Raw genomic sequence first — 19,572 nt, 5'->3', positions numbered from 1 at the left:
TCACGTAGTATATGTGTACCAAATTTCAGGTCAATAGGTCAAATGGTTTGTGAGCTACAGGTGATTTAAAATCCTGGACAGACAAACGGACAGCCACGGTAGCGTATTATATATAAAGATTTAAATGTATGCATGTACGCACTGCATGGTTTTTTGAATTTTATTTTAACAATGATGCACTTCAACATTTGTGAAGAAAGTTATACAAAAATAAACTAAAATGAATTTTCCTACTTAACAAAAAGCAACAAAACTAAAGACATATTGCATTGGCTGCCACCCATACAGTATCTAACACAATGCCACACTGGAGGATAAAGCAGTCACCTCTGACAGAGGTCTCATAATATAAAAGCACCTTCAATTCAAAACTGGTGAAAAACATATTTTTGCACAATACTGCAAGCAGTGTTTTATCTAACCACCCATCCAATTTTTTTATCTCGCTTCTGCAGTTCAGTGTCACAGAAAGTCATTACCTATCCTAAAAGAACTTGGTACAAAGTGGAAGGTGGCCCTAGACAGGGCATTACTACACTCTACATTCATATGGGTCTTGTTTATAATCACCAAAAAAAAATTACCTTAATGTATATAGGGCGGCACGGTGGCGTAGTGGTAGCACTGCTGCCTCGCAGTTAGGAGACCCGGGTTTGCTTCCCGGGTCCTCCCTGCGTGGAGTTTGTATGTTCTCCCGTGTCTGCGTGGGTTTCTTCCCACAATCCAAAGACATGCAGGTTACGTGGATTGGCGATTCTAAATTGGCCCTGGTGTGTGTGTGTGTTTGTGTGTGTCCTGCGGTGGGTTGGCACCCTGCCCAGGATTGGTTCCTGCGTTGCTGGGATTGGCTCCAGCAGACCCCTGTGACCCTGTATTCGGATTCAGTGGGTTAGAAAATGGATGGATGGATGGATTAATGTATATAGGATGAGAAAGACAGACATGGAGAAAAACAACCTTGATGCTAATATCAATGCCTGGATCAAGACTTTATTATCTAAATAGCAATACAGGTGATGCATTAAACTCAGAGAGAACACAAAGTATTAAACAATAAACTTGTTGCCTCTTAAGGCGATATTTTGGTCAGGGACCACTAAGCACACAATACACTCCAATTTTCACCTGCCTTATATTTCTTAGACCTCTACATTCTCGTCCTATGTACTAAAGGAGTTCTTCCCACCTCTTCAGTCCCATCTACTAGCTCACCTGGTCGGTGTGGAGGAAGTCCTTTAAAGTCCCAGCCCAGATGCACCTCCACACCAGTCACCCTTCCAGCACTTCCCCTGGTGGCACCAAGCTCCACAATTTGGGGGTTAAATGCCTTACTCTCCATAATCTATAGGGTGCCTGCAGTTCTTTGAGTGTCTGGGGTGTTCTGAATATTCTGGTCTCCTTTCATGTCCTACAGAAAACAGCTTAGGCTGGCCAGTGATTCTAATTGGTCTGGTGTAAGTTTAAGTATCAGAGTGCCTTGCAACAGATTAGCATCCAGTGCCAGGTTAGGGTTAGGGTTGTTGGGGTATGTTGCAGCAACCCAAGGCTCCACACTAAAATAAGGAAGTTTACATTCTGTATATTTTCAGTGCTTTGACACCCTTACAGTATATGTATTGCTTTTAGAAATATTGAGAGCACAACTGTTAATAAGAATTCATTATGCTTTTAGAATATGCCAAAATGGAGACTGAAGTGCACCACAATAAAATTATTTACACAGAGAAACGAGGGAAATGGAAAAGTCCCATTTGCGGTCTGCGACCCCAGTACATGGTGGGACAATAATGTGTGTAGCTACATATGCCTGCAGAACCTTTTAACACTTCCTGAGTTGATTCATTGTTTTAGGCCACACACTTACTAAATTGTTCCACTGAGGTTGCAATGACATGCTGATTGCGACACTTTAAAATCTGTAGCAGCTGGTTTTGAGACAATTGCTTTTAAAGAGTTAATTTCCCAAAGTCAGTCATTTTGCATCAGCAGATCTGTTGGTGAAATGCACTAAATGGATCCTGCACCAAGAAAAACAAACTTTCACACACTGAGCTTTGCAACCAGTAGATGTGTTATTCTCTTTGCTGTGGTTAAGCAGTATTATTTTTTACACAATAAAAGATGCACGGTTAGAAGTACCTTATATTTCCTTTAAAAATAATTGCCAAATAATGCACAGCTTAAGAGTACAATTAGCAAGTTACAAACACAGTCATAATGCTTGGCCGAAACTGTAGACTAGTAATATGTCATTTAAATATCTCCCTTTTCAAACTTTGTTTAGATTTTGGTTTCTACACTGTGGCTTTTTTTGAATTTGACTCAATAATTATTTGTCTGATATATATACTGTTGGTTTCCATATCACAAATGTTAATGACCTTTTATTAAGAGGACTTCCTTTTTTTTACTCGTTTAAAACAACCTCCTGACAACTGTGCAGAGGCAACATGTTAATGCTGAAGTGAAACTCATTTGGCCTTCACCAAAATCTACCTTTCCTTTAATATCTCTTTTCCACAAATCGGCACGGTAGTAAAATATTTTTTTGTAACATGAGGGGATTTTTTATAGCTTTAGGAGGAAGTGACAGATTTTTCTTTTCATACTGTAAATGGAAACAGTAAAGAGGAAATTGAATGTGTACTTCACTTGCTACGTAATCCCAGAGAAACTGATCACAAGCCCAAACACACGGCAAACCTGTCTCCAGGGTTTTAAAAATTCACCACTGGCAAAGATGGAAAATAACAAAAAAAAATTCAGATTTAATGAGTCCCTTGGTGGGGGGGATGCTTTGGCTGGACCCTTGGGGTTTAAGTAGCATCCCACTCCTCAGGTGTGCATTAAATTCTTGCAATATGCTTCACTTCATGTACAGTATCAAGTGCATAACTCTAGCTGGAGGGATTTATATGATCCATTATGAATAATATAATCATTTTAAAGCTATAATACAGCTTTATATATAATATAAAATAGGATACCTGATGTCCAGCATATGACTTTCCTTGAATGAAACTGATTTTGACCTCCCTACAGCTCTTTCTCTAAATATACAGTATTATACCTGCGGCATATGTATTTATTTTTATTGCAAAATAATTTGGAACAAATTTGCTCAAAATCAATAAGCGTCTCTTATAATAGTAATAACAGTGACAAGTTTAATTTGAAAAATATGAACCAGTTTTTGAGTTATCCTTCCACAGACTTAAATCCTGACACAAACATACATACAGACAGGCAGATATCCACCATCTGGTCAAATTTTGACGACATCACAAGACCTTCCCTATAAACAATACATACCTACGGTAGATGTAGCAAGAAGCAAAAATATTCAGACAGAATAATGAAATGAAAATTAATTTATATTCATCATCAACAGAAATCAAGCATCAACCCAACGTATTCTAATCTACAGCTAAATTCCAGGCTTCCCTTAAATGTCAGAGCAGTCTTTGTGTATACATCCGGGGGTAATATATTTTCTATCTTTGATGTCTGCTTTACAATTTAAGCCTGTCACTGTCAAATAAATGTGACTAAACTGCACTCATGACACAAATCTCTACTTTCTTAACTGGAAAACCTATTATAACCTCAAAGAAACAATACATTTGCATAGACCAAGTAACAGGGTGCCCCCTGGCAGCCAAGCAGCATCTCTGCATCTAAAGACTGCAGATTTCCTCATTCCCACCAGCCTGTATTATACCACATAGGTGTGCATACACACTGTGCACACAGAAATCTTAACCAGACCCCTGGGGCAAACAAATAAGCAATATTTATTTTAGAAAGCACAATCCTAACACTATTCCAATAGATTTTTCTAAAGAAAGAATCCAAAGTATAACATTTTACATACATAATTTATACAGTTGGAGCAAAGGTAGGATAGGCAGTACAGTTGGTCAGAGCAGAGAATTTAGCACACAACCTGCGCCAAAACTCATGCAGGCAAAAGGAGAATAAGCAAACACCACACAGAGCGCACTGGATTTGAAAGCAGAATGTTGGATCTACTTGATATCGGCAATATCCTCTGTGGGGCAGCATGGTAGCACAGTGGCAGCGCTGCTGTCTCGTAGTAAGAAGACATGGTTTTGCATCCCGGGTCAGTACTGTGTGGAGTCTGCATGTTCTCCCTGTGTCTGTATGGGTTTCCTCCGGGTGCTCCAGTTTCCACCCACAGATTAAAAACTTGCAGGTTAGGTGTGTGTTTGGCCTGCGTCTGTGTATGTGTTCTTCCTGTGATGGACTGGCACTTTGTCCAGGATTTGTCCCTGCCTTGCATCGTATGCTAGCTGCAATAGGCTCCAGAACCCCTTACAACCCTGTTCTGGACAAAGCGATTTAGAAAATGACTGACTAACTAACCTCTGTGGTAACTCTGCCATCATCAAGAACAAGACAAAAAGCAGTCACAGGAAAAAGGGGAGAGGGTCTGTGGATGTCAGGAATCACAGGGAGAGAAAAAAAATATCACAAGCTATACACACTCACATTAAAGCCCCCTTCAATATCCTTGAGTTACAATCCTGCATATAGGAAAATACTACAGCAATGTGTACTATAGTAGTCTTTTACTACAGAAGGGTCTGGGTATCTGGTCATTCTTTAGTATTTTATTTTCTTTTTCTATCTTATTGAATTGATTAAAAGCAAGTAACATTCCATACAGGCAGGTCAAACTTGACAAAACTAAATTCAATTCAACTCCAACCAATGAGAAAGAGAGGAAGGCCAACAGCCAGAGTAAAACTTTAAGAGTAGAAAAAAGGGGAGAGAATCCTTTTTCCCAATATAAGTGCTTATTCTAATTTTTTTTATTATTATTAATTTTATTGCAATCCATACAAAGCAATCAAGTTTTTACAAAAAGAAGAATTGAGTTAAGAACAGATCGATCCCAACCCCTGAGAGAGAAAGCAAGCCAAACAGCGTAAAATTTAAGGCTTGTAAACATACCTAAATTAATAAATTCTCTGTGCTTTATGAACTTATTTTAAAATATTACTGATTAGATCCTGCCATGTTTTGAAAAAGTCTGTACGATCCTCTAACTGAGTATTTGATTTTTCCAATTTCAAATAATATAACACATCGGTTTCCCACTGACCTAAAAGAGGAGAGTTTGGGTTCTTCCAGTTTATCAGAATAAGGCTGCGTGCCAACAGTGTAGTGAATGCAATCACAATTTGTTTGTCTTTCTCCACTTTAAGCCCCTCTGGAAGAACCCCAAACACAGCTGTTAATGGGTTAGGAGGGATTGTGAGTCCAAGGCTGTCTGAAGGTAATTAAAAATTTTGTCCAGAATGATGTTAATTTGGTGCAGGCCCAGAACATGTGACCTGTTGAGGCTGGGATTGGTTGCAACGTTCGCAGGTTGGATCATGCCCTGGAAACATTTTGGAGAGTTTTAGTTGAGACAGATGTGCTCGATATATAATTTTGAGTTGTATAATTGTATGCTTTGCGCATATGGAGCTTGAGTGAATTCTCTGCATTGCTACTTTCCACTCCTTTTCTGATATATTAATTGAGAGATCTTTTCCCAGTGTCCTCTTGGATCTTTGAAAGGAAGGGATTGTAAAATGATTTTATATATTGTAGAGATGGAGTCTAAGTCCTTGAGATTGAGCAATATTTTTCCAGCATGGATGAGGGTGCAAGATGAGGAAAATCTGGAAGGTTCTGTTTAACAAAGTTCCTGATTTGAAGATAGTGAAAGAAATGTGTAGCTGGAATGTTAAATTTGGAATGTAATTGTTCATAGGATGCAAAGACGTTGTCTATATAAAGATCTCTAAGCAAGTTAATTCCAAATTTTTCCAGATATTAAAACTGCATATGTTTGTGAAGGTTGAAAGAGGTGGTTCTCTTGCAGAGGTGCCACAGATAGAAGCTTCTCCGTCTTAAAATGCTTTCTACATTGGTTCCAGATTCTAAGTGAGTGGAGCACAATTGGGTTATTAGTATATTGCCGATAACGTGTGTTTATTGGAGCACAGAGCAAGGAATACAAAGAAGTACTGCAGGATTTTACTTCTATTGCGGTCCATGCCTGTGTATGTTCTTCTATTTGTGTCCAGGTTCTTATCGCCTGTATATTTGCTGCCCAGTAATAAAACTGGAAGTTAGGTAGAGCCATGCCGCCTTCTGCCTTTTGTCTTTGTAGGGTCGCTCTTTTGATGCGTGGATGTTTTGAATTCCAAATAAATGAGGTTATTGTTGAATCTAATTGCTTAAAAATGATTTATTAATGTATATTGGATGTTTTGAAATAAAAAGGAGCTTAGGAAGAATATTCATCTTAACAGTGTTAATTCTTCCAGCTAGTGTGAGATGAAGGGTTGACCATCTATGCAAGTCTTGTTTAATTTTTTCCATGCAGACGTGAAATTTTGTTGATAAGAGCTTTATGTTTACTTGTGATGTTTACCCTAGGTATTTAAACTGTTCTGCAATGATAAAAGGTAGGGTGTCTAATCTAATATTATATGCTTGAGAATTCACTGGAAAGAGTACACTTTTATTCAGATTAATTCTGAGACCAGAGATCTTTTGAAATTCTGTGAGTGCTGCTAAGACTGCAGGCACAGAATTTTCTGGGTCCGATATATACAGTACCATGTCATCTGCATATAATGAGATTTTCTGTTCCAGTCCTTCTCTGCTAATCCCCTTTATCTGATCAGTATTTCGACAATGTATTGCCAGTGGTTCAATGGCAATGCAAACAGCAGCGGTGACAAGGGCATCCTTGTCTAGTGCCACGTTCTAGTTTAAAGTAGTCTGAGCAAATGTTATTGATGCAAACTGAAGCTTCTGGGTTAGTATACAGTAATTTAATCCATGCACAAATGTTCGGGCCAAACCCAAACTTCTCCAATGTAGTAAAAGGTATTTCCATTCAATCATGTGAATGCTTTTCTGCATCCAATGATAATAATATTTCTGGGGTGTTTGATTTAGTTGGTGAGTATATTACATTAAACAGCGTCGAAGATTTGAAGATAAGTGTCGGCCCCTAATAAATCCAGTTTGGTCTTGTGATATTACGAGGGAGCACTTTCTCCATCCTTCTAGCTATGATTTTAGAGAGTATTTTAACGTCGTTATTCAGAAGTGAAATTGGTCTGTATGATGCACATTGTAATAAGTCCTTATTTTGTTTTGGATGATTAGTGCTTGGTGAAAGGTTTGTGGAAGAGATTGGTTATCTCTGGCTTCTGTAAATGTTGCTAATAGGAGGGCTAGCTGAGCGAGAATTTCTTGTAAAATCTGCAGGGTAGCCATCAGGGCCTGCTGCTTTCCACCTTGGAGTGACTTTATAGCATCTAGTAATTCTGATAATGCCAGAGGTTTATCAAGTTCCTCCACACTAAAAGCGTCTATTTGTGGTATCTGTAATGTATCCAGAAATGCATTAGATTGTGTATTGTCTTCTTTAAACTCAGTAGTATATAGGGATTTATAGTAGTCTCTGAAAGTGTGCATTATATTTTTGTGTTGATGATTTTATCTCCGTTCGTGTTAGTGATTACGAGATTGCATTGCACTTCTTGCTTGTGAATTTGTTGAGCTAAAAGCTTATTAGCTTTCTCTCCATGTTCATAATAATGATGTCTGGATTTGTAAATTAGTTGTTCAGTTTCTTTAGTTGTCAAGAGGTTTAATTCTGAATGTAGAGCCTGCCTCCTCATGTAGAGTCTCGCTTGGTAGTCTGGCGTGTTCTTCATCTATTTTAGTAATTTCGCTTTTTATCTCTGCTACTTTCTTGGCTTCGGATTTATTTCTGTGGGAAAGATATGAGATAATCTGTCCTCTTAAGAAGGCCTTAAGAGTTTCCCAGAGTATTCCTGCAGAGATCTCAGGTGATGTATTTGTCTCTAGAAAGAATTTGATTTGTTTGGATATAAATTCAGTACAATTCTCGTCAGCTAATAGAAGCGGTTGAGCGCCATCTGGGGTGAGTGTATGGGGCTTAGTAATTTTAGCTCCAAGATCATAGGTGCATGGTCAGAAATAACAATAGCATCGTATTTGCAAAATTTAATCATAGGCAAGAAGTTATTGTTTATAAAGAAGTAATCAATCCTTGAGTAGCAATGATGTACTGGTGAGTTGAAAGAATATGTTCTTGAATTTGGGTTTAAAAACCTCCAGGGGTCTGATAAGTTGTGATCAGATATAAACTTTGTAATTATCTTTGCGGTGTTAGATGCCGTTCCCCCTGTGGAGGAAGTCCTATCTAAAAGTGGATTTAGAACACAATTAAAGTCCCCAGCCATTATAACTTTATGAGTGTTCAAATTGGGAATGGATGCAAATAAAGTTTGTATAAATTCCTTATCATAAACATTAGGTACATAAACATTTATCAAAATCATTTTACAATCTAAAATGTTTTTGATTAGTTCCTGCCAGGTTTTAAAAAAGCTGTGAACAGATCCTCTAAGGCAGAATTTGATTTTTTTCCAATTTCAAATAGTATAGAACATCAGTTACCTGCTGTCTTAAAAGAGGTGGACTAGGATTCTTCCAGTTGAGCAAGATAAGTCAACGTGCTAATAGAGAATTAAAGACAATTAAAGTAAGTTTGATCTTTTTCCACTTTAAGTCCATCTGGGAGGACAACAAAAACAGCTGTTAATGGATTAGGAGAGATTGTGACACCAAGGCTGTTTAAAAGGCATTTTAAGATTTTGGTCCAAAATGATGTTAATTTTGTACACGCCCAAAACATGTGGCCCAATGAGGCTGGAGCTTGATTGCAACATTCACAGGTTAGATCTTGCCCTGGAAATATTTTGGACAATTTTAAATGAGATAAATGTGCTCGATAAAAGATTTTAGGTAGAATAATTGTATGCTTTGCACATATGGAGCAACAGTAAATTCTGTGCATGGCTGCCTTACACTCCTTTTATGAAATGCTGAGTAAGAGATCCTTTTCCCACTGTATTCTGGGATTATTGAAAGGAAGGGACTTTAAAATGTTTTTATACAATATAGAATTACTGTTTGAGTCGTCAAGACTGATCAATATTTCTTCCAGAACAGAAGTAGGTGGGAGGTGAGGAAAATTTTGTTTAAGTTTATAATTTGAGAATAGTGGAAAAATTGTATTGATGGGAAGCTAAATTTGGAATGTAACTGTTCGTAAAATGCAAAGACATTATCCATGTACAAATCTCTAAGTGATATAATACTGTACGTTTTCCAAACATTAAAAACTGAAGCACAATTGGGTTGTTATTATATTGACAATAACTTGTATTTACTAGGGCTCAAAGCAAGTAATATGAAGAATTACTGCAGGATTTCATTTCTATTGCAGACCACGTCTGTGTGTGTTCATCTATTTCTGTCAATTTCCAGGTTTTTATAGTTTGTATATTTGCTGCCGAGTAATAAATTGAAAGGTGGGTAAAGCCATGCCACCTTCTGCCTCAGGTCTTTGTAGGGTCGCCCATTGGATGCATTGATGTTTTGAACTCCAAGTAAATGAGGTTATGATTGAATCTAATTTCTTAAAAATGGTTCGAAAAAAGAAAAAGAAGCTTAGGAAGGATATTCATCTTGACAGTGTTAATTCTCACCGATAAAGTGAGATGGAGGGTTGACCATCTATGCAAGTCTTGGTTGAGTTTTTCCATGCAGACAAAATTTTTGTTGAAAAAGAATACCTAGAACACCTAGGTATTTAAACTGATCTGCAATGATAAAAGAGAAGATGTCCACTCTAATATCGCATGCTAGAGAGTTCACTGGAAGAAGCACACTTCTATTCAAATTCATTTTGAGTCCAGATATCTTTTGAAATTCTGGTAGTTCTGTTAGGACTGCAGGCACAGTATTCTGTGGATCTGATATACTGTATATAGCACCATATCATCTACATATAGTGATATTTTCTGTTCGAGTCCTTCTCTGATAATCCCCTTTATCTCAGAAGCACTTTGAAAGTGAGCTGCTAGTGGCTCAATGGTGATTGCAAATAACAGTGGTGACAGGAGGCATCCTTGCCTAGTAACATGTTCTAGTTTGAAGAAGTCTGAAACAATGTTGTTAAAACAAACTGATGCTGCTGGACTGGTATACAGTAGTTTGATCCATGCACATATGTTAGTTCCATTCAATGATACCAAATGCTTTTTCTGCATTCAACGATAATAACATCTCCAGGGTATTAGACTTTGTGGGTGGATATATACATTAAACAGGTGTTGAAGACTGGAAGCTAAGTGTTTTCCTTTAACAAATCCAGTTTGGTCTTGTGATATTACCGAAGGAAGCACTTTCTCAATCTTTCTAGCTAGGCCTTTGGAGAGTATATTAACATCATTATTCAGAAGTGAGACTTGTCTGTATGAGCCCTTCTTTAGAATTTAGAATTAATACTTTGCCTTATAATCTGATTTGAAATTCTGTGTTACTAAACCCTCAAACCCATTTTTTTTTGTTTTCTTGGCATCTGCCAAAGAACATTTTTTCTCCCATTATTTTCTTGATCTTGGCTGTTAAACATTACTCTCTATCCTAACAGCTGATGGTCTCACTATGTATAGCCAAGACACTGAAAGTGAGTGAACAAAGAACCCTAAAATAAAAGAGAGGAATACAATAACTAGCTCTTAATTTAGAAAGAAATTCACCAGTTTGCATTAGATTAATACTGGGCGTCAGCTGGGGAAATGCAAAGCCGTTACAAATTTCCAGAGAAAGAGGGTGGATGCTCAGGAATAATATTTTGGGTCCTACCAAAACCTTTCAAACTGTTCATCTAGGTTTCAGAAGCTAAATGTGTGTTAGACCCCAAAAGAGCTTATTTTTGCAAAAGAATGACAACAAGCAATCCATTATCCAACCCGCTATATCCTAACTACAGGGTCACAGGGGTCTGCTGGAGCCAATCCCAGTCAACACAGGGTGCAAGGCAGGAAACAAACCCCAGGCTGGGCACCAGCCCACCGCAAATAAAGATTTCTATTTTTACTATATAATGGAGACTAACCAGAGGCTCTAAATTTTACTACCCAGCTCTGCTTTCCCTGCCATTTTCCAATGAATCATTGAAACCCATGCTACATTAGAAAGAAATGTCAGCCAGGGATAAGAGAAAAAAAGAAAACATACAAAAAAGGCAATAAAAGAGAATAAGGCCTGATGGCAACCTGTGGGGCGTCTCTTGTGAGATTAGATATACAGAAAGTTTCATGCCAAATAAGCTCCAAGATACCAAACTAATCTAGGAGGTCACCTGGTCAAACACAGGTCTCCTTTGCATTTTAAAATATTTTCAGGTCAGAGCTTTGAAGACTTACTGTTTGCTATTTGAAAAATAAAAGAAGACAATTATAGTGTGTACTTTTGACATTTTTGTATCAGAGATGTAAAACTTATGAAGTATTACAGACACAGAATCTGGTTGTTTTACCACCCACATCTACAGTCTGAATTGCACACTTAACATAACTCACTAATGCAGCAATCTAAAAATGCAAGATGAGAAGGCCATTGGGAAACATTTGAGGGAACACCCAAAAGAAATATGGAAGATGAAGAACTGAGGCTGAGACAGTGAGCCTGAAAGTCTCTTTCCAGCTAAATACCAGTCCATATGTGTACTGTATTACTCTGTGTTAAAGCCTAAGGTGGGCTTCTCTTTGGCATTACTATCTGTGGCATGCAATAGGCACACCTGAAAAGCTTTTCAGACATAGAAACCCTGCAGAAAAGAATGCTGTTTTCAGCACTACATCATCTGAAGTGACTCAGCCCTTTCTGGATTCAAACATCTATTCATTGTTAAGGAACTACTTGATCCTAACCACTGTAAAAAAGGCATACCATGACAAACAGCATACATGAGAGAGTTGCCTGTGTAGGAGGCTATTGTGTAATAAGGCACATACAAAACTGCAGCTGCCATTGCTTTTAGCTTCATCTGCTTGGGCTCTGTGAAAAATATAAAGCACTGAAAGAAAACATACTGTTTTAAGAAGAAATTCAAAAAATATCACCTTAAACATCGTAATCTGAATGTAGTCTGACAGGATGTGGGGAGGTTTTGTATATGTATTAATTGTTTAATGAGAACATGACACCTCATTTCAGACATTTCTGAGTGTTACCTCATTAAAAAATCCTTACATTGAACATACAAATATGACAGTGTTCAGTCCTTGTCCTGCACATCTACTTTCACACAAAGCACACACCTCTCTGGAGATGAAGGAGGAAAACCCACACACAAGCACAACATGCCAACTCCACACAGTCAAAGAGCAGGTACAGGATTCAACGCTAGGCTGGTAAGGCAGCATTTCTGAACACTGTTTTGTTGAGCCATCTTCTGCAGTTTTAATCACAGCCAATTCCTCATTTTAGTTTGATTTCTATTTCAGTTAAAGTTGCTTTTAGTTGACTTTACATACTTTATTGTGTCAATCAAAAAATACCCACTAGGTTTTGGTCACTTGCCTTAGGTATTCCACAAGATTTTGCTCTCTTATTTTTTATGACATGTTATTTAGGTTGTTGCTTGTTGATGATGGCATAACTGGTAAAGAATGCAGTTTCAGACTCATTATTGTTTAATTGTCGGTATTTGTATATATTAATTGATTACTGCTTCTAATTAAACTTCTTGTTTTATGTGCTACCATTTTTAGCTGTCATTCTGAACTCAGAAAGAAACTACAGTATATGTTTTGTATTGTTATCAACAATTTTAATACAGAAGTGTATTATTTATTTTTAGAGGAGAATTTTATTTTGAACCTTTATTTTGTATACTTTGCTCCCCACTTTGTAACTATATTGTGAAAATTAAAAGGCACAATACATTAATAAATATTTAACAAGAACAGATACCTCTGTGTTATTTCCATATGAAATACTGCTTAACCAACAATGGCATTTCAAAATGCGTAAGAGAACAAAACATTGGCACAGTTGTCCAATTTCTGTAAAAAAGTGAATAAACTTTATGTGGATTTTGAGATTGGCACTATCAACTTTAATTTAAACAGTCATCCAAATAACAGCAGGACCTGGCTGGACTGAAAAACTGCAGGCACCAAGTACAAGACTGCTCTACCAGGTTTACATGCAGGCTGGTAATAATATTAAAGATGCCTTGCAATAAAGTTCATCATCATCCACTAGATGGCAGCTTGTATCCGAGATCAAGAGAGGCATGACTGATCTACGGAAATGATGGCTGTTTTAATTTAACATACAATGCAGAGAAATGCAGCTTCCACTTTCAGAAGTCACAGTTCTTCAAATGTAGCTGTCTGTCATGGGTTATCAAAATGTATTCCTATTAAGCTGAGCACAAGCCAGACAAATGTGAGCTATTTTCAATATCTAAACCAACTAATCACCTTTAAATGTAGGCAGAAAATGGAAATAATGTTAATGTCAAGTACAGTTTAGCTCCTGAAGTATACCAAATGTCATGGTCTCTTTTTCATCACGCTCACTCCAAGAATGACACCCTCATAATATTTAACACTCCGCACCTAACAATACTAACTTCATAAGTAATTCTTCAAGTGTTATCCCATGTTTTTTTTTTTTACTTTTTAGGCAGGTAAGACAATGCCACAGATTGTGCTGGGCATAATCAGCCAGTGAGTCACGTGTACCTGCGCTGGTCAAATGCTGAGTTGAATTGTGCTTCTTTTCCAGGCTCCCAGCTGTGTCGACGGAAGGAGTCCAGTACCCCCGTGCCAACATTCAGTTGTGAGGATTGTCGTAGGTGTACTTCTGCTCCCTGTAGATGCCCAGTACAGGAACTGTGCCGCCTCTCTTGCTGAAGGGGATCCTCATTGGACCAGTCGCAGTCTGGTGAACCCCCAGAGAAAAACATATCCATCTGTGCAGATGGTGAGGTGTCAGAAGGGGTCACAGAGATTAGCTGTGTGAAAAAAAAAACATAGCCAAAGAAGCTGTTAAGATCTGAATTTTTACTGAGCACCTATAACAGCATAGAAAACAATCCTTTTTTTTTTTTGTTGAAACCCAGCAAGCGTGCACTAAAATTCAAACAGTACTCATTTGTGTACTCAAGTGCAGCAAAGTGCATATGGTGGGACTAAACATTATAAAAAAGGGCAACTAAAATAAAAAGCCATCCACTGCTTTTTTTGAATGCCCAGGTCACTTGGCATGATATGCCTGTTTTACAGGGTTGAACTCATGCAGTCAAAGTCCACAGGATTATACCATCAGTATTACTGATACTGTTCTGATGCAGATCAGCTGGAGTGAATGCTCCAAAAATCATCATCTGTATTAATTCCTCTGATCAAGGGTGTCTGCTTACTGAGGTTCATAGCAGTCTGTTCAGCAAGTACCATCTTTAATTGTAAGATAGTTCATGCAGCCCAGTAACTAGTTATAGTAGCATATCAAAGCCAGTTAATGTTTCCCCATCACCATGATAAGACGTTATGTCCTCTCATATCTCATATTATTGCCCATGTTCTAGCCTCAGCTAAGATAATTTGTCTTTGCCCTGGTCAGCTAATGTACCTCAACCCAGCTGCAACAGTTGTGGCTCGGATTTGAAAGAGTCATCTGTTCACATTTTTGGATTCATAAAAATATCAGCTACTTTCAGCTTTAGGTATCCACATAGTTTGCCTACCAGTTAATGCTCAGCTAGAAAGATCTAGGGCCTCATGTATAAACTGTGCGTACGCACAGAAATGTTGAGTAAGAACGTTTCCTCATTCAAATTGCGATTTATAAAACCTAAACTTGGCGTAAAGCCATGCACATTTCCATGGTACCTCATACCCTGTCGTACGCAAGTTCTCCGCTTGGTTTTGCAGACTGGTGGCACCCAGCTTCAAAGCAGTGCTACTGTTCCTGTGTGGTTACCTTTTCTTTCTTAGATCCACATTCCTGACTCGGCTTTATAAATACACTGAAACTAACTACGTATTGTTTATTAGTGTAATGCATCTGATTGTAATTAACACGTAACAATATAATGGTTCAGGGAATAGCCATAGTATTCCAAATACCATAACTGATTTAGCTTTGTTACTCTCACTGCACCTTCTTTTCTTCTTTCAGCTGCTCCCGTTAAGGGTTGCCACAACGGATCATCTTTTTCCATATTACTCTCACTGCACCACTCAGAGTACTTATATCACTGTATCTGAGTGGGGAATCACAGCAGCAGCTGACCGGAAAGAGAATTATCGGTATATACAGCATCAAGCACATGCTGCCTCAGCCAAAGCAAAACGTTTCAAAACCTTTCCTGTACGGACCTCGTGGTTTAGAAACAGTTTCATCCCAAGAAATATAAACGCACTGAATCAGTCCATCAAATGCTCCTTGTAGAACTGTTTGTACTTATAAGTACAATTACCCTACTGTAAACTTGCACTACAGTTATAATATTGCACAACCTGCGCCACTTTATAAAGCGCATATTTACATATGATGACAATATCATTTTTAAGATGAAATGCAGCAAAATATGTTGATTATATTATACAGATAAAACTTTAACTTCATTTAAATAATCTGTGTTGTTGATAATTAAACATGTGAGGACACGGTGCCACAGCGCTAGCAAGTTCACGTATTGTTCCTGCCTCGCGCTGTATATTTGCTGAGGCTGGCGCGACACTGGAAAGATAGACAGATAGAATAATTAAACACATAGTATGAAGATATTTCAATGTTCCTTAAAAGTTTTGAAGAATCGTCGCTGTAAGCTTACAGATGGCTTAACGTGTACTACAGAGCTGATTGTGTGGCGATTGGGTATTTGGAGAAAGAAAAGTAAGGACAGGAATTGGAGGTTAGTACGTTTGAAAGAGACAGTACAGTACTGCTACAATAATTTCATCGAAGGTCACGCATGGTGCAGCAGCATCTTGTGTGAGACATGAACAATCACTGCACCACCGTGTTCCCATGTTTAATAACATGCTTTCATTCCAATCATTATGAAAATTATATCATGTATACATCTCAGTACTGTATTTTAATTATTCAGAGAGCTTTAATATCACAAATGTAATGGATTCTGTGTCCTGTCAGAGAAAGAGAAAGAACAGAAGCACATAGTGATTCACACACACAGAGCACATAGAAGATCAAATACAAAACAAAACATTTAACATGTTACTTTAGTTATGATGGGATTTGAGAAACTAGTAAATTAAATGATTTTAAGATGAAGTTTATGATGTTCTACTTTAATGGCTAAATAAACTATAATACATTTTATTTATATAGCGCCTTTCCCATGCTCAAGGCACTTACAGAATATAAGAAAGAATGGCAGGGTATACAGTATATAGCATAGTACAAACCAAATAAATAAATAAATAAATAAGATTAAGACAGTAAATTCAGAGAAAGCCTAACATACAACATAATTGATGGTCTAGCACACACACAGGTTACATGAGCATCTTGACAGAGAGGTAAACTTAAGAGAAGGGGAATGAAGTCAAGTAGAGCTAAAAGCCTTCCTGAACAGATGAGTTTTGAGTTGTTTTTTAAAAGAATTCATGGAGTCAGCTGACCTGATTAATTTCGGTAGGTCATTCCAGAGTCTGGGCGCTATACAGCTAAAGCCCCTGTCACCCATGGAGTGTAGATTAGTGTGGGGTACAACAAGATTGCCAGAATCAGAGGACCTTAGTGAGCGGGCAGGCACATACTGATGGAGAAGGTCAGTGATGTAGTTTGGTGGGAGGTTATTTAAGGCTTTGTAGGTTATTAGTAGGATTTTATATTCGATTCTGTAAGACACAGGGAGCCAGTGAAGATGGACCAGGATGGGTGTGATTATTTAAACTATGTGATTAAAGTGGAAATTTCGAGATTAAAGTTGACATTTTGTGCTTTGTTCCCACTGTGTGGCTATTTTTTTTGTCTGTACCCTAATAAGCTTTCATATGACACTCAGATGGTGGGCTATGACTCGCCTTTTCACGGCAACTTTGATATGTGACTTCTTTTTTATTTCGGGCACTGTGCGACTTTGTGAACTTGAGCTTTTCTCCAACAAGTTATGTCACTCGATCGACTTACTTTTGTTGATTATACCACTGTTTAAAGCAACAAATAGTAAGTTTCACCTTTGCCTCCACTTGGTATTCGCTGAAATTCTTATATTTTCCCCCATGCTTTTCCCATTGTCTTTTCACAGAAAGCTAAGCTTAAAGGCTATTTATATTGATTTGCATATTCATGAGGCGTAATTCTGGGAGGAATTGGGGCGGGAGAGCAGGCATGTGCACGAGCGTTACTTTTCACGCAAGAACGCGGAAGAACGTGGAAGTTGGAGTACGCACAGATTCCTGCATCTGGATTTTTCTGTGCGTAAGCACATTTCAGCTTTTCTGCTTACGTCATGTTATAGTGTGAATTCTACGCACAGCGTTATGCCATAAGGCCCCTGGTGAGTGCTGCAGGCAGAATATATATGCACTCAGAACAGGGACATCATTGCATGGAGTGTCTAAATTTACTACTTTATAAATGGGAAGATTTACTACTCTGAACTGGCTGGGATAACTAATGTTAACTCCAGATAGCCATGAATATTATTTTCTGAATTGTTTTCTGTATATTTACTGCTAAACTGATGTGGTCAATTATAAATTTTAAAACTTAGTGTCAACATCTAAATTCAACTACAATGAGTTCAGTTAAGATATTAAGAGAATACTTGTAAGGTCAGATATTTATGAATCTACTTCAGAGAATACAAAATCAAGAATGAGTATATGGAAAGAATTAAATTTGGAGAAAAAAAACTAAAAAAACGTGCAGAAAAGTAAAGGCAAATAAGTAACAGAAAGGTATGAGAATAAAAAAAAACACACACACACGTTGAGATAGTAAAGCTGAGAGGTAATGGCATAGCTTGACAGCGAATGTGTCTAGTCAAGCTTACCTGCACACTTGACAAGGAGTTACTGTCAGCAACATTCCCAAGTCCATTGCTCGGTAGAGAGTGTAACCTCATTGCTTGGTCCAGGTTTTACTTGCCTCTTAAAGTATCATGCTTCCTCACTCTTTCTGCAACAAGAAGAAACTATTATTTTAATTAATTATGTTATTTGGTCAATCAACTGTTTCATGTAAAGATGCCAAAGTTATTCATGAGTAAACTTGAATGAAATTGTCTGGTCGGGAGAGTCTAAAAATTACTATATGCAATGTTAATATATAATTTTAAGATAGTTCCTTGACCTTCAATAATACTCTTGTGACTCATTTGGGTTGTAAACATACAGTTGTGCTTGAAAGTTTGTGAACTCTTTAGAATTCTCTGATATAATTCAGAATTTATTGTTCCATCAATGAAGGCAAGCCGTCCTGGCCCAGATGCAGCTAAACAGGCCCAAACCATGACACTACCACCAGCATGTTTCACAGATGGGATAAGGTTCTTATGCTGAAATGCAGTGTTTTCCTTTCTCCAAACATAACACTTTTCATTTAAACCAAAAAGTTCTATTTTGGTCTCATCCATCCACAAACATTCTTCCAATAGCCTTCTGGTTTGTCCACGTGATCTTTAGCAAACTGCAGACAAGCAGCAATGTTTTTTTTGGAGAGCAGTGGCTTTCTCCTAGCAACCCTGCCACACACACCATTGTTTTTCAGTGTTCTTCTGATGGTGAACACATGAACATGAACATTAACCAATGTGAGAGAGCCCTTCAGTTGCTTAAAAGTTACCCTGGGGTCCTTTGTGACCTCGCTGACTATTACACGGCTTGCTGTTGGAGTGATCTTTGTTGCTCGACCACTCCTGGGGAGGGTAACAATGGTCTTGAATTTCCTCCATTTGTACACAATCTGTCTGACTGTGGATTGGTGGAGTCCAAACTCTTTAGAGATGGTTTTGTAACCTTTTCCAGCCTGATGAGCATCAACAACTCTTTTTCTGACATCCTCAGAAATCTCCTTTGATCGTGCCATGATACACTTCCACAAACGTGTTGTGAAGAGCAGACTTCCATAGATCCCTGTTCTTTAAATAACACAGGGTGCCCACTCGCATCTGATTGTCATCCCATTGATTGAAAACACCTGACTCTAATTTCATCATCAAACTAACTGCTAATCCTAGAGGTTCACATAATTTTGCCACTCACAAATATGTAATATTCGATCATTTTCCTCAATAAATAAATGACAAAGTGTAATATTTTTGTCTCATTTGTTTAACTGGTTTCTCTTTATCTACTTTTAGGACTTGAGCGAAAATCTGATGATGTTTTAGGTCATATTTATGCAGAAATATATGAAATTCTAAAGGGCTCACAAACTTTCAAGCACAACTGTAGCTTTGGGAATTACTGCCAATTAATTCAATTTGCTTATTGGTAAGGCCTGTATCACACGAAGCAGGAATCAACAGCTCATACAATGTGAGTATTATCTATCAAAGACAGGGCATTACTTTTATACTCAATCATGAGATGTGCTATATAGCTTATATTAAAAAAAACTTAATAATTCAACCTTTGTTTAATAAATTTACGACAATGGCTCAGT

At 37.7% G+C, this 19,572-nt stretch overlaps 1 protein-coding gene across 1 annotated transcript in view; it reads right to left on the bottom strand.

Annotated features, from left to right (window-relative positions):
* The window catches only part of arhgef1a (Rho guanine nucleotide exchange factor (GEF) 1a), a 228,888-nt gene extending 210,842 nt beyond the window's left edge, over nucleotides 1-18,046 (bottom strand). Inside the window, exons 1-2 of the mRNA XM_039767009.1 lie at nucleotides 17,960-18,046; nucleotides 13,671-13,942 (exon numbers count right to left, since the gene is read on the bottom strand). Coding sequence (XP_039622943.1) covers nucleotides 13,671-13,942; nucleotides 17,960-18,031 — 344 coding nt within the window. The 5' untranslated portion in view covers nucleotides 18,032-18,046. The remainder of the gene's footprint in view (nucleotides 1-13,670; nucleotides 13,943-17,959) is intronic.
* Nucleotides 18,047-19,572: the final 1,526 nt, after the last annotated feature.

The sequence above is a fragment of the Polypterus senegalus genome, chromosome 1 (genome assembly GCF_016835505.1).
Source record: "Polypterus senegalus isolate Bchr_013 chromosome 1, ASM1683550v1, whole genome shotgun sequence".
NCBI classification, from domain to species: Eukaryota; Metazoa; Chordata; class Cladistia; order Polypteriformes; family Polypteridae; genus Polypterus; species Polypterus senegalus.
The sequence above is the reverse complement of the archived record's forward strand: the minus strand, read 5'-3'. Positions and strand labels throughout refer to the sequence as shown.